Here is a 17,146-nt window from a genome sequence, read left to right as displayed (position 1 = left end):
GAATTAGCACACAATAAAGGAGAATTATTTCAAGAGTTGCACAGACTTGGAGGTGACTAATAGATTTCCGAAAGATTGTTTTCCTTGTCTGTCTATGTGATAGAGATCAAGAGGTATTACTTATGCTGTGCGGGATGTGTTGACAAATTCTAATTTGTGCACAGTTCATGCCACAGGCATCGAATCAATATTGTTCTAGTCTACAGTGAATGTTCAGAGTGATTAACGGGGATGACTGTACAACAGGACGCTTCGTGTGGAATCAGTTAAGAGCTGTGCTCTTCAAAATGAATGCTGTACATTTTTCAGATATGCCGATATGTCTTGTAAATAGTTGTAACTCATTGCAAAGTTATAATTCGAACTCCCTGCTACAGAATATGTCTCTCTGATGTTTTCTTGCAGCCAGATAGTTACGTACGGGTTGCAGGTCTAATTCTGGTTAGTGATGATCCCTAGGAGTTTGCTAGAGATGTCGGCAGCAGTAATGCTGCCGAATGCTAAGGAGAAATGATCGGGTATTCTTTTACTGGAGGTGGTCATTCGCACAATATAATGTTCCTAATCTCTTGATACTTTGAAGCATGGATTTCCTTTTTTTCTGAGACCTTATTCTCTGAAGTGGGGCTTCCCATGTGAACTGCAAATCAATTAAGCATACCTTGGCAGGATGTCAGAGACATCTTCTTTTCTTCTTGACTGCCTTATTCTTTGTTAACCATATAACAATATAACAATTACAGCACAGAAACAGGCCATCTCGGCCCTTCTATTCCGTGCCGAACTCTTATCCTATCCTATTCCCAACGACCTGCACTCAGCCCATAACCCTCCATTCCTTTCCTGTCCATATATCTATCCAATTTAACTTTAAATGACAACGTAGAACCTGCTTCAACCACTTCTGCTGGAAGCTCATTCCACACAGCTACCACTGTCTGAGTAAAGAAGTTCCCCCTCATGATACCCCTAAACTTTTGCCCTTTAACTCTTAAATCATGTCCTCTTGTTTGAATCTCCCCCACTCTTAATGGAAAAAGCCTATCCATGTCAACTCTATCTATCCCCCTCATAATTTTAAACACTTCTATCAAGTCACCCCTCAACCTTCTATGCTCCAAAGAATAAAGACCTAACTTGTTCAACCTTTCTCTGTAACTTAGGAGATGAAACCCAGGCAACATTTTAGTGAACCTCCTCTGTACTCTCTCAATTTTATTGACATCCTTCCTATAATTCGGTGACCAGAACTGTACACAATACTTCAGATTTGGCCTTACCAATGCCTTATACAAATTCAACATTACATCCTATACTCAATGCTCTGATTAATAAAGGCCAGCAAACCAAAAGCTTTCTTCACCACCCTATCCACATGAGATTCCATCTTCAGGGAACTATGCACCATTATTCCTCGATCCCTCTGTTCTAAAGCATTCTTTAATGCCCTACCATTTACCATGTATGTCCTATTTTGATTAGTTCTACCAAAATGTAGCACCTCACATTTTTCAGCATTAAACTCCATCTGCCATCTTTCAGCCCACTCTTCTAACTGTCCTAAATCTCTCTGCAAGTTTTGAAAACCTACCTCATCATCCACAACACCACCTATCTTAGTATCATCTGCATACTTACTAATCCAATTTACCACCCCATCATCTAGATCATTAATATATATTACAAACAACATTGGACCCAGTACAGATCCCTGAGGCACACCGCTACACACCATCCTCCAATCTGACACACAGTTATCCACCACTACTCTCTGGCGTCGCCCATCTAGCCACTGCTGAATCCATTTTACTACTTCGATATTAATGCCTAACGATTGAACCTTCCTAATTAACCTTCCGTGTGGAACCTTGTCAAAGGCCTTACTGAAGTCCATATAGACAATATCCACCATTTTACCCTTGCCAACTTTCTTAGTGACCTCATCAAAAAATTCAATAAGATTGTCAAACATGACCTTCCACGCACAAATCCATGTTGACTGTTCCTTATCATGTGGTTCCATTGTTTAAAAAGGGTTCTAAGAGTAAACCTGGCAATTATCGGCCTGGGAGTTTGACGTCAGTGGTGGGTAAATTGATGGAAAGTATTCTTAGAGATGTTATATATAATTTTCTGGATAGACAGGGTCTGATTAGGAACAGTCAACATGGATTTGTGCGTGGAAGGTCATGTTTGACAAATCTTATCGAATTTTTTGATGAGGTTACTAAGAAAGTTGACGAGGATAAAACGGTGGATGTTGTCTATATGGACTTCAGTAAGGCCTTTGTTCTTCTGCTTCTCCTTAAGGATGGTATGCAAAGACTTTCTGGGCCACCACTCATGAGTATAGCAATTGAAATCTCATTTTGACAACCCCAATTGCAGTCTCCAGGACATTAACAGTGACTATGAACACTATAATTGTGCTCTCCAACACGTCCAGAGGACTGAACAGGAATTAAGAAACAGAGATAAAGTAAATAGCCCTTGTGCTCCAAGAGGCTATTCAGTTGACGTAGTGGTTAAAATGGGCTAAGCTCGGTCCTAAATGAATGAATCATCCAAGATTCTCAACTTCTGGTCATGTTACAATCTTTCTGCACGTTCATGGTGATGATTGTGTTAATAGTTGAACAGCAAAGTGTCATAGCTCAGAGCATCACAGGATGTACAGTCTATCTCTCCCTGTACCTTGAGGAAATTTGTAATCGAGGTACACATGGAGGGCTGATTTATTAGGATTTCTCTGCTCAAGATTCCCCTCTCTTTGAGTAGACAGTCCTGTTACATCTCAAATGAAGCTTTGGGCTGCGAAATATACAATATCATCTACTACTTAGATTGAGAAAATATCAATGACCACTGTGACATTAAACTCCAGGCTGGCTGGAGCTCTGTATTGAGCTGGTGACTAATCTCTTAGCATTATTATTACTTTCTTCTCTTTCTTTTTGTATTTGCACAGTCTGTTGTATTTATTTGCACATTGCTTGTTGTCTATTCTGTTGGGTGTGTCCTTTCATTGATTCTATTGTGTTTTTTGTGTTTACTGTGATTGACCAGAAGAACCTGAGTCTCTGGGTTGTATATCGCCACTTATACGTACTTTGATAATAAACTTTCTTTGGAATTTGAACTTTTGGCCACTTGCTCTCATCATCTTTGCCTCAAGATACATTGTTCTTGTAAAACTGGATTCACCTGACTGAAGTCCTTCTCTTTCAGCCTCTTTAAACTAGGCCTTGTCTTGGGGCCCTCCCCTACTTGTGCTGAAACCCTGGCAGAAGTATTTTAAAGCACCCTTTAACTAAAAATGCTGCAACCTTCACTTCTGTAAACTGGAGCCAGACTGGTGACCTGGCAGCAAAGTCCAGCCCTGTAGAACGCATTGACCTTTTCTCCACGAGGCAGATACACTAGTGAAGTTTAAGAGACTACTAGACAGGTATATGGAGGAATTTAAGGTGGGGGGGTTATATGGGAGGCAGGGTTTGAGGGTTGGCACAACATTGTGGGCCGAAGGGCCTGTAATGTGCTGTACTATTCTATGTTCTATGTTCAAGTCAATCATTGACAAGTCTGCTAATACGTACAGGCCTGCTACACCATTCGCTAAGGTCATGGTTGATTTGATTCTAACTTCAGCACTGCATTCCAGTCTTACCTTTATCCCTCTTGCTTATCAGGAACCTATCACCTCTGCCTTCAAAAAATACTCTAAGGCCTCTTTGTTACCCTTTGAAGAAGTGAGTTTCGAAAATTCACAAATGAGAGAAGAAGTTTCACCTCACTTCTTAAATACGTAATCAGTGACTCCTAGTTCTAGATTTTACTGCAGGAAGAAACATTCTCAGTACATCAATCCTGTTAAGACCTCTCAGGATCTTATATACTTCAATCAAGTCCCATTTCAGTCTTCCCATTTACAGAGGTTGCAAGCTTAACCTGTCAACCCATTCCTCATAAGGCAACCTTGCTTATTTCAGGAAGTGAGCATATTTTAAACTGAATAGGTGTTCAGATTGAAGCAGGTTCTGTCCCACCCTCACTCTCACATGGTATATTACACAAACAATAACTCCATCACTCAATGCCCTTAAAAATCATCTTGCTAAGTGACTGAACTTCAACTGATCACTGTTCTCCTAGAGGGAGGATGAGAAAATATCTACCTCTAGTGGTTATTTTCTGCATAGTATTAGTCAGCGAACACAGGTTGTGGAAAACTTTTATCATATAAACTGAAAATGTTGGAAATGGAGAGGGTCCAAAGGGTGATTCCAGGAATGAAAGGGTTATCATACAAGGAACATGTAATGGCTCTGGGTCTGTACTCGCTGGAATTTAGAAGGATGAGGGGGGATCTCATTGAAACCTTTTGAATGTTGTAAGGCCTAGACAGAGTAGATGTGGAAAGGATGTTTCCCATGGTGGGAGAGTCTAGGACACAAGGGCAGAGCCTCAGGATAGAAGGGTGCCCTTTCAAAACAGAGATGCGGAGAAATTTCTTTAGCCAAAGGGTGGTGAATTTGTGGGATTTGTTGCCACATGCAGCTGTGGAGGCCAGGTCGTTGGGTGTATTTAAGGCAGAGACTGATAGGTTCTTGATTGGACGTGGCATCAAAGGTTATGAGGAGAAGGCCAGGAACTCGGGCTGAGGAGGAGGAAAAAAAGGATCAGCCGTGATTGAATGGTGGGGCAGACTCGATGGGCCAGATGGCCTAATTCTGCTCCTATGTCTTATGGTCTAAAAACTGAGCAGGTTAGCATATGTGGAAAGAGAAAACAAAGTTGATGTTTCAGGTCTGAGACTTCGTCAAGAACCATCTGCTTTGGTCATGAAAATCATGGAACAGGAAGAAGGTGGAAGAAGGGGCTTATCGTTGGAGGTGGGGTGGGGAAGGAACTTTTATCATATTACAACCATAAGAGAGAATACTGGAAATACTCCTTTCATTTAGGCCACGGCTGTGGGAAGAGAAAGAGATGTAAATAGGAGACAAAAGGAAGCTTGCAAAACAGCAAGGAGTCTGGTGGAGGGCATATCTCTGATGGATTAAAGCCAAGCTGTAGACAAGGTTATCTGGTCAATGAGTGAACAGTGAGAACATAGACTAAAGAATGTTGGAATTGCAAAATGCAGAGCAGGAGGATGGGTCCAGCGGGGCAGCCGGGCATACCCTACAGAGGTTTTTAAAAAAGGAGGGCAGGTAAAAGAATTTGAGTTAATAACACTGACGGATGACTGATACAGACTGGAAAATCAATGTTACCCAAAGTTGTGTTATTCAGTGCTGAGTCCAGAAGGGTGCAATGTGTTCAGACAAAAGATGAGGTGCTGCTCCACAGGTTTTGTGCTGGGTCTCACTTTGCCAGTGAGGGAAACCATAAACCAGAGTGACATAGGATGGGGAACTGAAGTAAATGAATCAGCCCTGATAACTGAACACAATCTGTATCTGGTATCTCCAATACAGGGGCAGCCCTATAGAGCAATGCAGCATAGAAAATGGCCCTTCAACCCAACTTGTCCACGCCGACTGTGATGCCTAGCAAGCTGATCTCCCATCTGCCTGCATTTGGCCTGATGCTCTCAACCACATGTCCATGTACTTATCTAGATGACTTTTAAATGTTGCTCATGAGTCTGTCTCAAACACTATTTCCGGCAGCTCATTCCAAGTACATACCACCCTCTGCACGAAGAAGCTGCCCGTGACGTTCCTTTCAAATCTCTCAGCTTCTGAAACCCAAGCCCTCTTGTCATTAGCATCCCTTCCCTGGGATAAAAATTATGTATTTCACCCTGTCTATACCCCTAATGATCTTGGAAACTTTATCAGGTCGCTGCTCAATCTCCTACATTCCAGGGAATAATGTCTATGCAACCTCTTCTTGTAACTCAGGCCCACTTAGTCTTATGTCCCAGTGTTCCATAAAACTCCCCAAGGCCCTACCACTCACTGTAAAAGTTTGACCTCCCAAAATGCAATACCTGGATTGAAATCCAATTGTTAATCCTCAGCCCACACACCTAGCTGATCAAGACACTCCTCTGCAATTTTTTCATTACCTTCTGCGCTATCTACAATGCCACTTATTTTAGTGTCACCTGCAAACTTACTAACCATTTCTTGCATGGAATCATTTATATCAATTGGAATTATAATTGGAATAGGTTTATTATTGTCACTTGTGGAAAAACTAATCTTGAATACTATTCATGGTTGTTCGTCCATCGTTGACGTCGATGAGGACCTCGACACCATAATGATGGTGTTGGGACTAGCGCGTGATTTGGGTTTAAGTGAGGGAGAGTTGCGCAGCGTCAGCCTCACTCTCTCTTCCCAATTCCCATCTGGATCCAGTGGCAAGACAGAGTCGAGACAGCTGGAGATGGGACTAGGCGCAGTGGATGACCAGGACGTCTTCTGTGTCTTGTCCTGCTCTACATGTTCCACGATGCTTGCAGAGACCGCCTTCTTGACTGTTGGAACTTCCATTGGTCTCGTCCGCTCAATCCGCCGGAGTCTGTCTTCACATGCTGGGATAGACAACTTCCTATCTCACCGAGGGTTTGAGACCCGTCGGCTACCCTCACCTGGTTTAGCCGGCTTGTCGAAGCCGTTGCCCGGGGTGTGGCCGCTGTCGCATGCAAACAGCTATGAGGAGCCACAGGTGAGAGCTGAGTGCCAGGTGGGGACCAAAGGTGGACTAACCGCCTTGAAAAGGATGCGACATGTCCCCCCACCAGAGGTGCTACCCCTCCCTGACACCCCATACACCCCATACTGTTCATACAGATCAGATCATTACATAGAGCATTGGGGTAACGAATACCAGAATGCAGCAAGTTAACAACTATGGAGGGAGTGTACTGCAGGTAAACAATGAAGTGCAAGACCACATTTCTTCCCCCATTCTGATGAAGAACAACTGAGCCTCTTTGTCTGTCTGTCTGTCTCTGTCTTGTTTTACGGTAGTTGGCACCCAGCTTAGTGGTGCATTACCGCCACCTTCTGCTCCGGAGTGTGCAATAGACGTACATTCTAAATCCCTTCACCCAATCACACACACACAGACACAGACACACACACACACATACCCTAACCTACACTTTATCCTCCCATCTTTGGCCATCCTAGTACCCTATTCCTGTTTATCCGTCATATCCTATGAAAAACCCCTGTACCCCTTAAGAAAGCTAAAAATACCCTAACCTGTGCTCTCTCTCACCCATGCCCAGCAACCCTTTAAATGTGAATTCCTGCACCCCCAATTCCCTTAGTTTAATTCTCATCATCTCTCTCTGTATCCCATACTTGCTGCAACTCAGAACTACATGTTCTACTGACTCCTCTTCCTGACATTCCTCACACAATCCTGTCTGGTGTTTCCCTATCATTTTCAATGTTTTGTTTAATGCACAGTGTCCCAGCCTTAACCTAGTCCACACAATTTCCTCTCTTCTGTTTCCATTACCTACCCTAGTAACTGCAACACTCTTTTGTATTTGATATAAATGCCTCCTTTTCCCCTCCCTGTCCCATCTTTCTTGCTACATTTGGTTGACTTTTTCCCAGATTACACACTTACCCTCTGCTTTACTGATACTAATGTGCATTTCTATATTTTCTTTCTTTAATGCCCTCTTTGCCAACTCATCCACCTTTCAGTCCCCTTCACCCCTACATGCGCTGGAACCCATAGAAATTTTACCTGACCCCCCCTGATTTGCAGTTCTTGCAAGTAACTGAAGGACTTCATAAAGTACATCTTGCCGACTGTTTGTGTGAAAGACCTTAAACTTGCTAGAACTGAGGATGAATCTGAACATATCAATGCTTTGACTTGTCTGGCTTTCTGCACCCATTGCAACTGAGTCTCTTTGACCATATCTGCATGCTTTTATTGAGTTGCTGCACCTAATTGACTGATCAGATATTTGCATCAACAACCAGGTGTGCCTAATCAAGTGGCTACTGAGTGTATGCTTCCCTCCTTTTCTCAACTAGAGCCTCAATATCTTTCATCAACATAGGTTCCTAAATCTGCTAGCCTTAACCTCCATCTTAATAGGATCATGCAGGCCCTGAACTTTTGACATCACGTTTTTAACAGGCCTTCCACTTGGCAGGCAATTCTCTCGCTGTAAACAATCTTGCCCAATCAACCACAACAACATCTCACCTAATTATCTAATTGCTCCAAATTTTGCTCTGTCTCGTTCAGGACCCTAAACTGTGAACTGAACGTATCCTTCTCCAAAACTATTTAAAAACTAAAGCTAATGGAATTATGGCCACTGGATCCCAAGTACTTACCAACAGACACTTCTTCCACACGCCTGACCTCATTTTCCATGAGGAGGTCCAGTGTTGCACACTCTTCCAGCAGGGTCCTCTGTGCATTGATCAAAGAAGCTTTCTTGGACGCGTTGCCCCGAATTCCGCTCTGCCCAAGTTTTTCACGGTATAGTTGGCCCAGGCAAGATTAGAGAAGTTAAGATCTCCCGCCATTGCTACCCTATTATGTTTAAAAGTAGCTTCAATCTCTCCATGTCCTCTTCCATCGAGAAAGCAACTCACACTCCTCTCTGAACTGCACCTCGATCATGACAGTTACATCGGGAATCCTGAATACAATAGGAAGAAGTGCAAGTGAATCATGACTTCACCTGGAAGACTACTATATCTCTGGATGGTGGGAAGGTAAAAGATGAAAGGGCAAGTATTGGGTCATCTGTAGTTATAAGAGAACATTCTGTTCCCACAGATGAGGCTGACCTGCTAATTATTTCTGGCATTTTCTGTTCTTGTTTTAGATTCCTGGCATCTGCACCTTCTTAAAAAAAATCTTCATTAAGTTGTATCACACTTTAAATGTAAGGTTTTTTTTCTGCATAGTGAAAGATTATCGGGTTTTTTGTTATTTGTAATTCATAGTGGATCTCGCCACAAACAACATGCCTTTTTCTTGTTTCCGACTCAGGATGAGGACACTGATCTCGGTGAGCAACCTGTACAAACAGATCAAGAGCTTAATGGAACAAAAAAAAAGCCAAAATCCACAAAGACAGGGAAGAGAGATCTCCATTTTCCTGAGCTCCCGTCAACTGGCTATCCAGTGGAAGGGAAGGGGTTGGAAGGTACAAATAAATATACATGCTTATAATATCAATGTAATTACCTAGTTAAATTATATCAACTAATGATACTAAGCTGGTGCAAGTTTAAGGTGGGAGATGGATTTCACCTCTTGGCAAATTCTTCTTTAATATTGCAGCCTGTAGCTACAAAACTCTACAAGATCCATACCGTAGAGTGACGATCTGCACTAAATCTGAAATCATGTCCAGAAATAAAAGATTTCCGGGAAGTAATCCAGTGCATCATTTGGAACTCTTAAGGACATTTTAAACTAATGCACTCATTGAAAAGCAGACTATGCACTGACTTTAGCTCAATGTATCAGAATTTTCCATTCCATTATATCAGTGGTGAGTAACAGTGGACTTGGTGTAAATGGATTTTCCTCTGGTGAACTGGATTATAATGGCACTGTTCATCAACACTTTAACGTATAGCATAATGGTGATTTACATACTTCATTTTTACCATCGGAGGGATTCGGAGTTTTAAAGGGATTTTCAAAATGCTTCTGACCACATGGAAAATAAACTCCCTGAGATTTTATAGATTAACTTCATTTCAAGCATAGAAAATTTAAATGTTTTGCTAATTAGAAATATGGGAAAGACATCACGGGATATTCTGAGAATCTTCCTAGTTATTTCTCCCTGAATTATTTTCTTTCTAGTATGATTATCACTTCCACGGGGTGGGGGGGGGGGTCGGTGTTTTACTCCATGTGGACCCGAGAAAATCTGATGTCTACGGTATTTTTTTCCTTTCAGTGATTGCTCTGAAACAATCTACAGCATAGAGCCAACAAACAGTGGGACTTAGTCAAATATACAGTGTCAGCCTGGAAGATGATTTGAGGAAAACAATGTAGTTAGTACATATAACAATACAAAACAGTATAGGCCCTTCGGCCCACAATGTTATCCCAAACTTTTAAACTACTTCAAGATCATTTGCAACTTGATTTGGAGAATGGAACCACTAGTACATTCAATTAAAAACCAAGCATTTTCCACATTGGAAGAAACAAATTATAATTGTTCTTAGAATGGTAGAATAACATTCTCAATGCACTTATAGTGAAATTAGCATGATTTGGTACTGACTATTCTGTAAGGGGTGAACAGCACTTTTTTTCATCCTAATAATTCACTGTGTTTTTCACTGCCACTGAATTTCTCTCCAGTATATTTTTCCTCAATGCAGAAATTAGATAGTGAGAAAGGTTCACTGCTTCTGTATGATGGGACGTTCTTCAGCTTCTGCACAGAATTGGCTGGTAGGATAATTGATTTGGGAAGTGGGAGTAAATCCTGAGTGAAAGACACAAACAATATCCAACAAAAAACAAACTGCTGGAGGAACTCAGCATGTCAAGCAGCATCTGAGGAGAATGGTTTAGATTAGATTATGAGAACACTCAGTCCTCTTTTTATTGTCATTTAGAAATGCATACATGCATTAAGAAATGATACAATGTTTCTCCGGAGTGGTATCACAGAAAACAGGACAAACCAAAGACTAACACTGGCAGAACCACATAATTATAACATATAGTTACAGCAGTGCAAAACAATACCATAATTTGATGAAGTACAAATCATGGGCACGGTAAAAAAAAAGTCTCAAAGTCCCCGAGTCGATCGACTCCCAAGTCCCTGATAGCAGGCAGCAAAAGGGAGAAACTCCCTGACATAAACCTCCAGGCACCGTCAACTTGCCGATGCCTTGGAAGCAGCCGACTACAGCCGACACTGAGTCCATCCGTCTGAAAACTCCAAGCTTCCAACCAGCCCCTCCGATACAGCCTCCCGAGCGCCATCCTCTGCTGAGTGCCTTCGACCTCTCCCCAGCAGCTGAAACACGCAAAGCCGAGGATTTCGGGGCCTTCAGCTCCAGAGATTCCGGTTACCACACATTAGCAGTGGCAGCGAAGTGGGCATTTCAGAAGTTTTCCAGATGTTCCTCCGTGCTCTCACATCTGTCCCCATCAAATCAGAATTGTGCATGGTCCCCTACTTGACAGATAACAGACATCATCACCGAAGTGGCCGCGTGCGCTGCGTCGCGCCGCCATCTTCTCCTCCCTCCCGGTCGCAGGAATTGTCAATGTTTTAAGCTGAGACTGTGTATTGGGATTGAGAGTGGAGATGGAAAGTAATTGTTATAAAGTGGGGAGGTGAAACAGGGTCTAGTAGGTGAGAGGTGGACTAAGTAGTGGTAAAGGAAGATGGACAGATGCAACCAGGTGTGAGGGAAGGGAATGTATAGGTAGAGCCAGCTACCTGAGGGTAATAATTAAGGATACAAAGGTTATCAGTGCCGGTGTTTGAATAGTCAGGTAGATCATTTTCAATGGATTCACCTTCAAAGGCTCTAAAACAGACATCCCACCCTGCAAAAACTCACTTCAGGGAGGTAGCACCATCAATTTGCGGGAGACTCCCAGAACTTCCGGGAGAGGTGGGATGTCTGCAATAGAGTAGCTCCTTAGCAGCTAGCCAGCTAGTTTAAATAATGTTAGTTATGCTAATGAACGAATGACACCTGTTAAACTCACCTCAACATGTCTTTTACAGTCCTAACCCACCATGGGGAATAGAAAAGTCACTGTTGCAAACAGTGCAGCGAGCAACACTGTCATTATTTTTGACCCCTATTAAGTTGGGGTACACTTTAGTGTAGTCTGGGGTGAGGTACGTTTTATATTTTCTTTTTTTGGAACACTCTGCTATGGCGCGCGCTCTCTCTCTCTCTCTCGTGCTCTTGCGCTCTCTCACTCGCTCGCTCTAAAAAAAAATCGATTTCCAAGATATTGTATATAATTTGCGGGCATCAGGGAGCCACTATCAATATGTGGGAGACTCCCGGAACTTCCCGGAGAGGTGGGATGTCTGGATAAAGTTCATGCTCTTGTTAATATTTTTATTTGCACAGTTTGTCTACTTTTGCATATTGGTTGTTTGCCAGTCGTTGTTTCTCTTTAGTTTTTCATTGATTCTGTTGTATCTATCCGTTCTACTGTGAATATCTGTCAGAAAATGAATCTCGAAGTACTACATATAGTGACATATACATACTTCGACAATAAATTTACTTTGAACTTTGGAGATAATAATGGGAACCACTAAAGGAGTGATAAGGGCAGATGGGGAAGGGGGTAGTGGGTAAAATGTTCAGGTAATAGGTGGATTAAACCAAGAACGGAAAGGGATAAAAAAGGAACCAAAATGGGGGGACCAGAGGTGGATCAAAAGGGGAGAGGGAGAAAAAAAAACACGTACAGCAGTTGTGCAGAAGACTCTTATAACCACTTTTTTTTGTTAAAAGGCAAAAAAATTATCTTCTTTTGGACTGTACAAAGTTCATTTGTGGACCAGAATGAACAGTTCTATCCCTTTGTACATTAAAACTGTAACCAAGGTCTTACAAATGCTATTTTCAGTTTGTTTTCTCCCTCTTTGGGGCAGAAGTGTAATTAAGGTCTGGCTGAACCTTAAATCTGGAAAGCAAACAAATCTCCAGAGTGTCCACTGGAACATACTCTCCTGGAGGAAGTGTAAAGAAACATGACTGAAATATTAATAACATTTGAAATTAGACCAAGAGGAAAAGCTAGTTGGAATAAAAACAGATAATAGGAATTTCACACACAAGATGCTGGAGGAACTCAGCAGGTCAGGCAGCATCCATGGAAATGAATAAACAGTCAATATTTTGAGCCAGGGTCTAGGCCTGAAACATCGACTGTTTATTCACTTCCGCGGATATTGTCTGACCTGCTGAGCTCTTCCAGCATTTAGCGTGTGTTGCCCGCATTTCCAGCATCTGCAGAATCTCCTGTGCATGTAAGAAGTACTTTCATTTCTCTCTCCTAAATGGTCAGGAGATGTTTGGAACACTGATTTTGGAAGACTGGGATTTTTTTTGACCAAGTTGGATGCCCAATGCATGGTAACAACCCCCTTGGTATAAACATAGAATTCTCCAACTTCCGGTAATTCCCTCCCCCTCCCTTCCCCTATCCCTATTTCACTCTGCCCCTCCCCCATCTGCCTACCTCCTCCCTCTTGGTTCCGCCTCCTTCTACTACCCATTGTGTTTTCCCCTATTCTTTCCTCACCTTTCCTGCCTATCACCTCCCTGCCTCCCTTCCCCCACCCCTTTATCTTTCCCCTTACTGGTTTTTCACCTGGAACCTACCAGCCTTCTCCTTCCCACCTTCCGCCCACCTTCTTTATAGGGCCTCTGCCCCTTCCCCCTTCAGTCCTGACGAAGGGTTCCGGCCCGAAACGTCAACCAATCTTTTCCACGGATGCTGCCCGACCTGCTGAGTTCCTCCAGCGTGTTGTGAGTGTTGCTTTGACCCCAGCATCTGCAGATTATTTTGTGTTCATGGTAACAACTGAATGCTGGACTGCAGTAGAGAATTCACAATGTGCAATTTTTTCCACTTTCAGAGGCTGGATATCAAATGAGCATTATGTATTATTAAACCAATTTATACCTGATAAATGAGTACCTCACACACTTGGTGTAATGGATCTTAAGATAAACATAAAAACTTCTTTGGAAAACTGGAATCAGAGAGTGGTGAGGTTATTTTGGGCTCCATAATGGTGTTTGTATATTAAGGATGAAATTTATTTTAACTACTGAAAGTATTGAAAATACTCAACAGGTCAGGCAGCACCTATGGAGAGAGAAAAACATAATTTTGGTCAATGTATTTTTATTATAATTCTAATCACTGTAATATCTACAATTTCTAGAGACACCGCTATGTTGTAGTTCAGTTAAAACTTACAAGGTTCAGGGAAGAATGTTACATACAATTCATACGCTTTGACTGCAGTATGTGTTAGCTAAAATTCATCAAGAAGGGCAAGGACAACAGGTGCAAGGGAACACCATCACCAACAGGTTCCCCTCCAAGTCTCATGCAATTCTGACTTAGAAATATCTTACTGTTTCTTCATTATCAGAGGGTCTAAATACTGGAATTCCCTCCCTGACTGTACCCTTATCAGAAGGACCGTAGCAGTTCAAGAAAGTGGACTATCAGCACTTTCTCAAGGGAAACTAGGGATGAACTATAGATACTGGTCTTGCCAGAAATGCACAAATCCCATCAAAAATAATGTTAAAAAGCAAGATTTTCCTGGATTTATTTTTCTCTGTTGTCATTTAATTTTCAGTAGCCTTTCAGAATCTTGGGCTACAGCTGACAATCTTATCATAAATTCCATAACTGAATTTCTGATGTCAATCCCTTTCTATAAGAGTGTTTTGGTGAACGGGGAATCAGAGAAGGCACACCAAATAGGACAAGCTATAGATATTCTAAACTCAGTGGACATCAGCATAGAATTGCCAGACGTAATATGCCAAGTAGAAAAATGAGATGCTATATCTCAAACTTACTGAGGGCTATATTGGAAATGTGTATGAAGTAAAAGGAGGAAAGGTCAGACTGGAAGTAGGATGAAGAATTATAGTTATAAACAACTGGAGGCTCTGATCAAAAGGCATTAAACTAAAACATTAACTCTTTTTTACAGTTGCAGTCAGATCAGTTAAATATTTAATACAACTTAAATGTGTTTTAAGTTACAGAGAAGGAGGAAAGTTGAAGGGAACAAAGAAAATATCTGTGTTAAGATGGAGACCAAGAGATACTGAATGACATAATGGTGTAGGAGCTGACTGAGCGAGAGTGGCAAAGGCTTGTTAAATGCTGTGAAACTACCTGAAAGAATTTGTAAATAGGTGACAAATGAGACAGGACAGAGAAAGGAGAACGTAAAAATAAAGATGAAGTATGAGATACAAGCTGAAGAAGCAGAATGTTGGAGATCTGAAATAACAGTAAATGCTGGAAATATTTAACTGATCTAACTGCAACTGTAAAAAAAAACAGGGTTAATGTTTTAGATTGATGCCCTTTGATCACAGCTTCCAGCTTTTACAAGTAAAATTCCTCATTCTACTTCCATTCTAATCTCTCTGCCTTTACTTCATACACAATTCCAACAAAGCCTTTGGGATACGCTTGAGAGATAGCATCTCATCTTTTAACTTGGCATATCACAGTCCTCAGGATTTAACAATAAATTCAACAATTTCAGATAAATACCCTTTCCAGATTATAGAAGAGCTGGACAGTTCCAGTGAAAAGTCATCAAGCTGAATTGACAAATGTTTCTCTCTCTCTCCAGAGAAGATCCTATTCTTGCTGAAAATCTCAAGCATTTGTTTTTTTTTCCCCTCAGAAAGATGGTGAAAGTTGCATCATTTTCAAGTTAAGGAAATGAATAATTCAAAAAAAAATACTGTTTACTGATTGGTTCATTTTATACATTATATTTCAGAATCAGAATCAGGTTTAGTATCACTGGCATATGTCACGAAATGTGTTGTTTTGCAGCAGAGGTATAATGCAATACATAATATTAAATATAAATTACAATACTAGATATAATTATATTAATAAATAGTGCACAAAAAGAACAAAAAAGAGAAAAAATATATAGTGAGTTCGTGTACATGGGACATCATCCATTCAGAAATGTAATGGTGGGATAGAAAATAAAGGCATTTGAGAATAAAGGCATCATAACTTATCCCAGGATATAAATACAGCTATAAAAGAGCATTCATGTGGACCATTCATTTCCATATTAAAATCAAAAATAACTGCAAACGTTGGAAATATGACCATACGACATAGGAGCAAGAACTAGGCCATTTGGCACATCATCTGCTCCACCATTCAATCATGGCTGATTCTTTCTTTACCCACCTCCTCAACCCCACTGCCTGGCCTTCTCCCTGTAACCTTTGATGCTGTGGCCAATCAAGAACCTATCAATCTCTGCCTTAAATACATCCAGCATACTGGCCTCCACAGCTGCATGTGGTAACAAATTCCACAAATTTACCACCCACTGGCTCAAGAAATTTCACTGCATCTCTATTTTAAATGGACACCCCTCTATACTGAGGCTGTGCCCTATTGTCCTAGACTCCCCTGCCATGGGAAACATCCTTTCCACATCTACTCTGTTTAGGCCTTTCGATATTCAAAAGGATTCAATGAGTTCCCCCCTCATCCTTCTAAATTCCAGTGAGTACAGACTCATAATCATTCATTCCCAGAATCCTGCTTGTGAAACTCCTCTGAACCCTCTCCAATGCCAGCACGTTTTTTCTTAGATAAGGAGCCCAAAACTGGTCACACTACACACTCCTCACCAGTGCCTTATAAAGCCTCAGCATCACATCTGCTCTTTTATTCCAGATTTCTAGAAATGAATGCTTCCTCATCACCAACTCAACCTACAATTTAATCTTTAGGGTGTTCTGCACAAGGACTCCCAAGTCTCTTTGCATCTCAGATTTTTGGATTTTCTCCCCATTTCAAAAATAGTTTGCACATTTATTTCTTCTACCAAAGTGCAAGACCATACATTTTACAGCATTGTATTTCATTTCCCACTTTCTAGCCCATTCTCCTAATCTGTCTACATCTTTCTGCAGCCTTTTAGCTTCCACAACACTACCTGCCCCTCCACCAATCTTCATATCGTCTGCAAACTTGGCAACAAAGCCATCTATTGCATCATCTAAATCACTGATATACAGCATAAATAGAAGCAGTCCCAACACTGACCCCTGGAGAACACCACTAGTCACTTGCAGCCAACCAGAAAAGGATCCTTTTATTCCCACTCGCTGCCTCCTACCAATCAGCCAATGCTCTAACCATGCTTGTAACTTCCTGTAATACCACAGACTCTTAACCTGGTAAGCAGCCTCATGTGTGGCACCTTGTCAAAGGCTTTACTTTCTCCCTATCAAATTTCAAGCTGAACTCAGTCATATGGTGATCACTGCCTCTTAAGTGTTTCCTTACCTTCAGCTCCCTAATTGGCCCTAGTTCATTACATAACACCCAATCCAGTATAGCTGATCCCCTAGTAGGCCCAATGACAAAC

General features: G+C 41.5%; 1 protein-coding gene across 1 annotated transcript in view; it reads left to right on the top strand.

The window, feature by feature from the left end:
• The window catches only part of LOC134348887 (cyclin-dependent kinase-like 2), a 72,004-nt gene that overhangs the window by 36,534 nt on the left and 18,324 nt on the right, over positions 1-17,146 (top strand). The window contains 1 exon segment of the mRNA XM_063052682.1: positions 8,995-9,151. Within this exon segment, the coding sequence (XP_062908752.1) occupies positions 8,995-9,151 (157 nt within the window).

The sequence above is a fragment of the Mobula hypostoma genome, chromosome 7 (assembly GCF_963921235.1).
Source record: "Mobula hypostoma chromosome 7, sMobHyp1.1, whole genome shotgun sequence".
Classification (NCBI taxonomy): domain Eukaryota; kingdom Metazoa; phylum Chordata; class Chondrichthyes; order Myliobatiformes; family Myliobatidae; genus Mobula; species Mobula hypostoma.
Note: the sequence above shows the minus strand (reverse complement) of the source record. Positions and strands in the feature narration are given on the sequence as shown.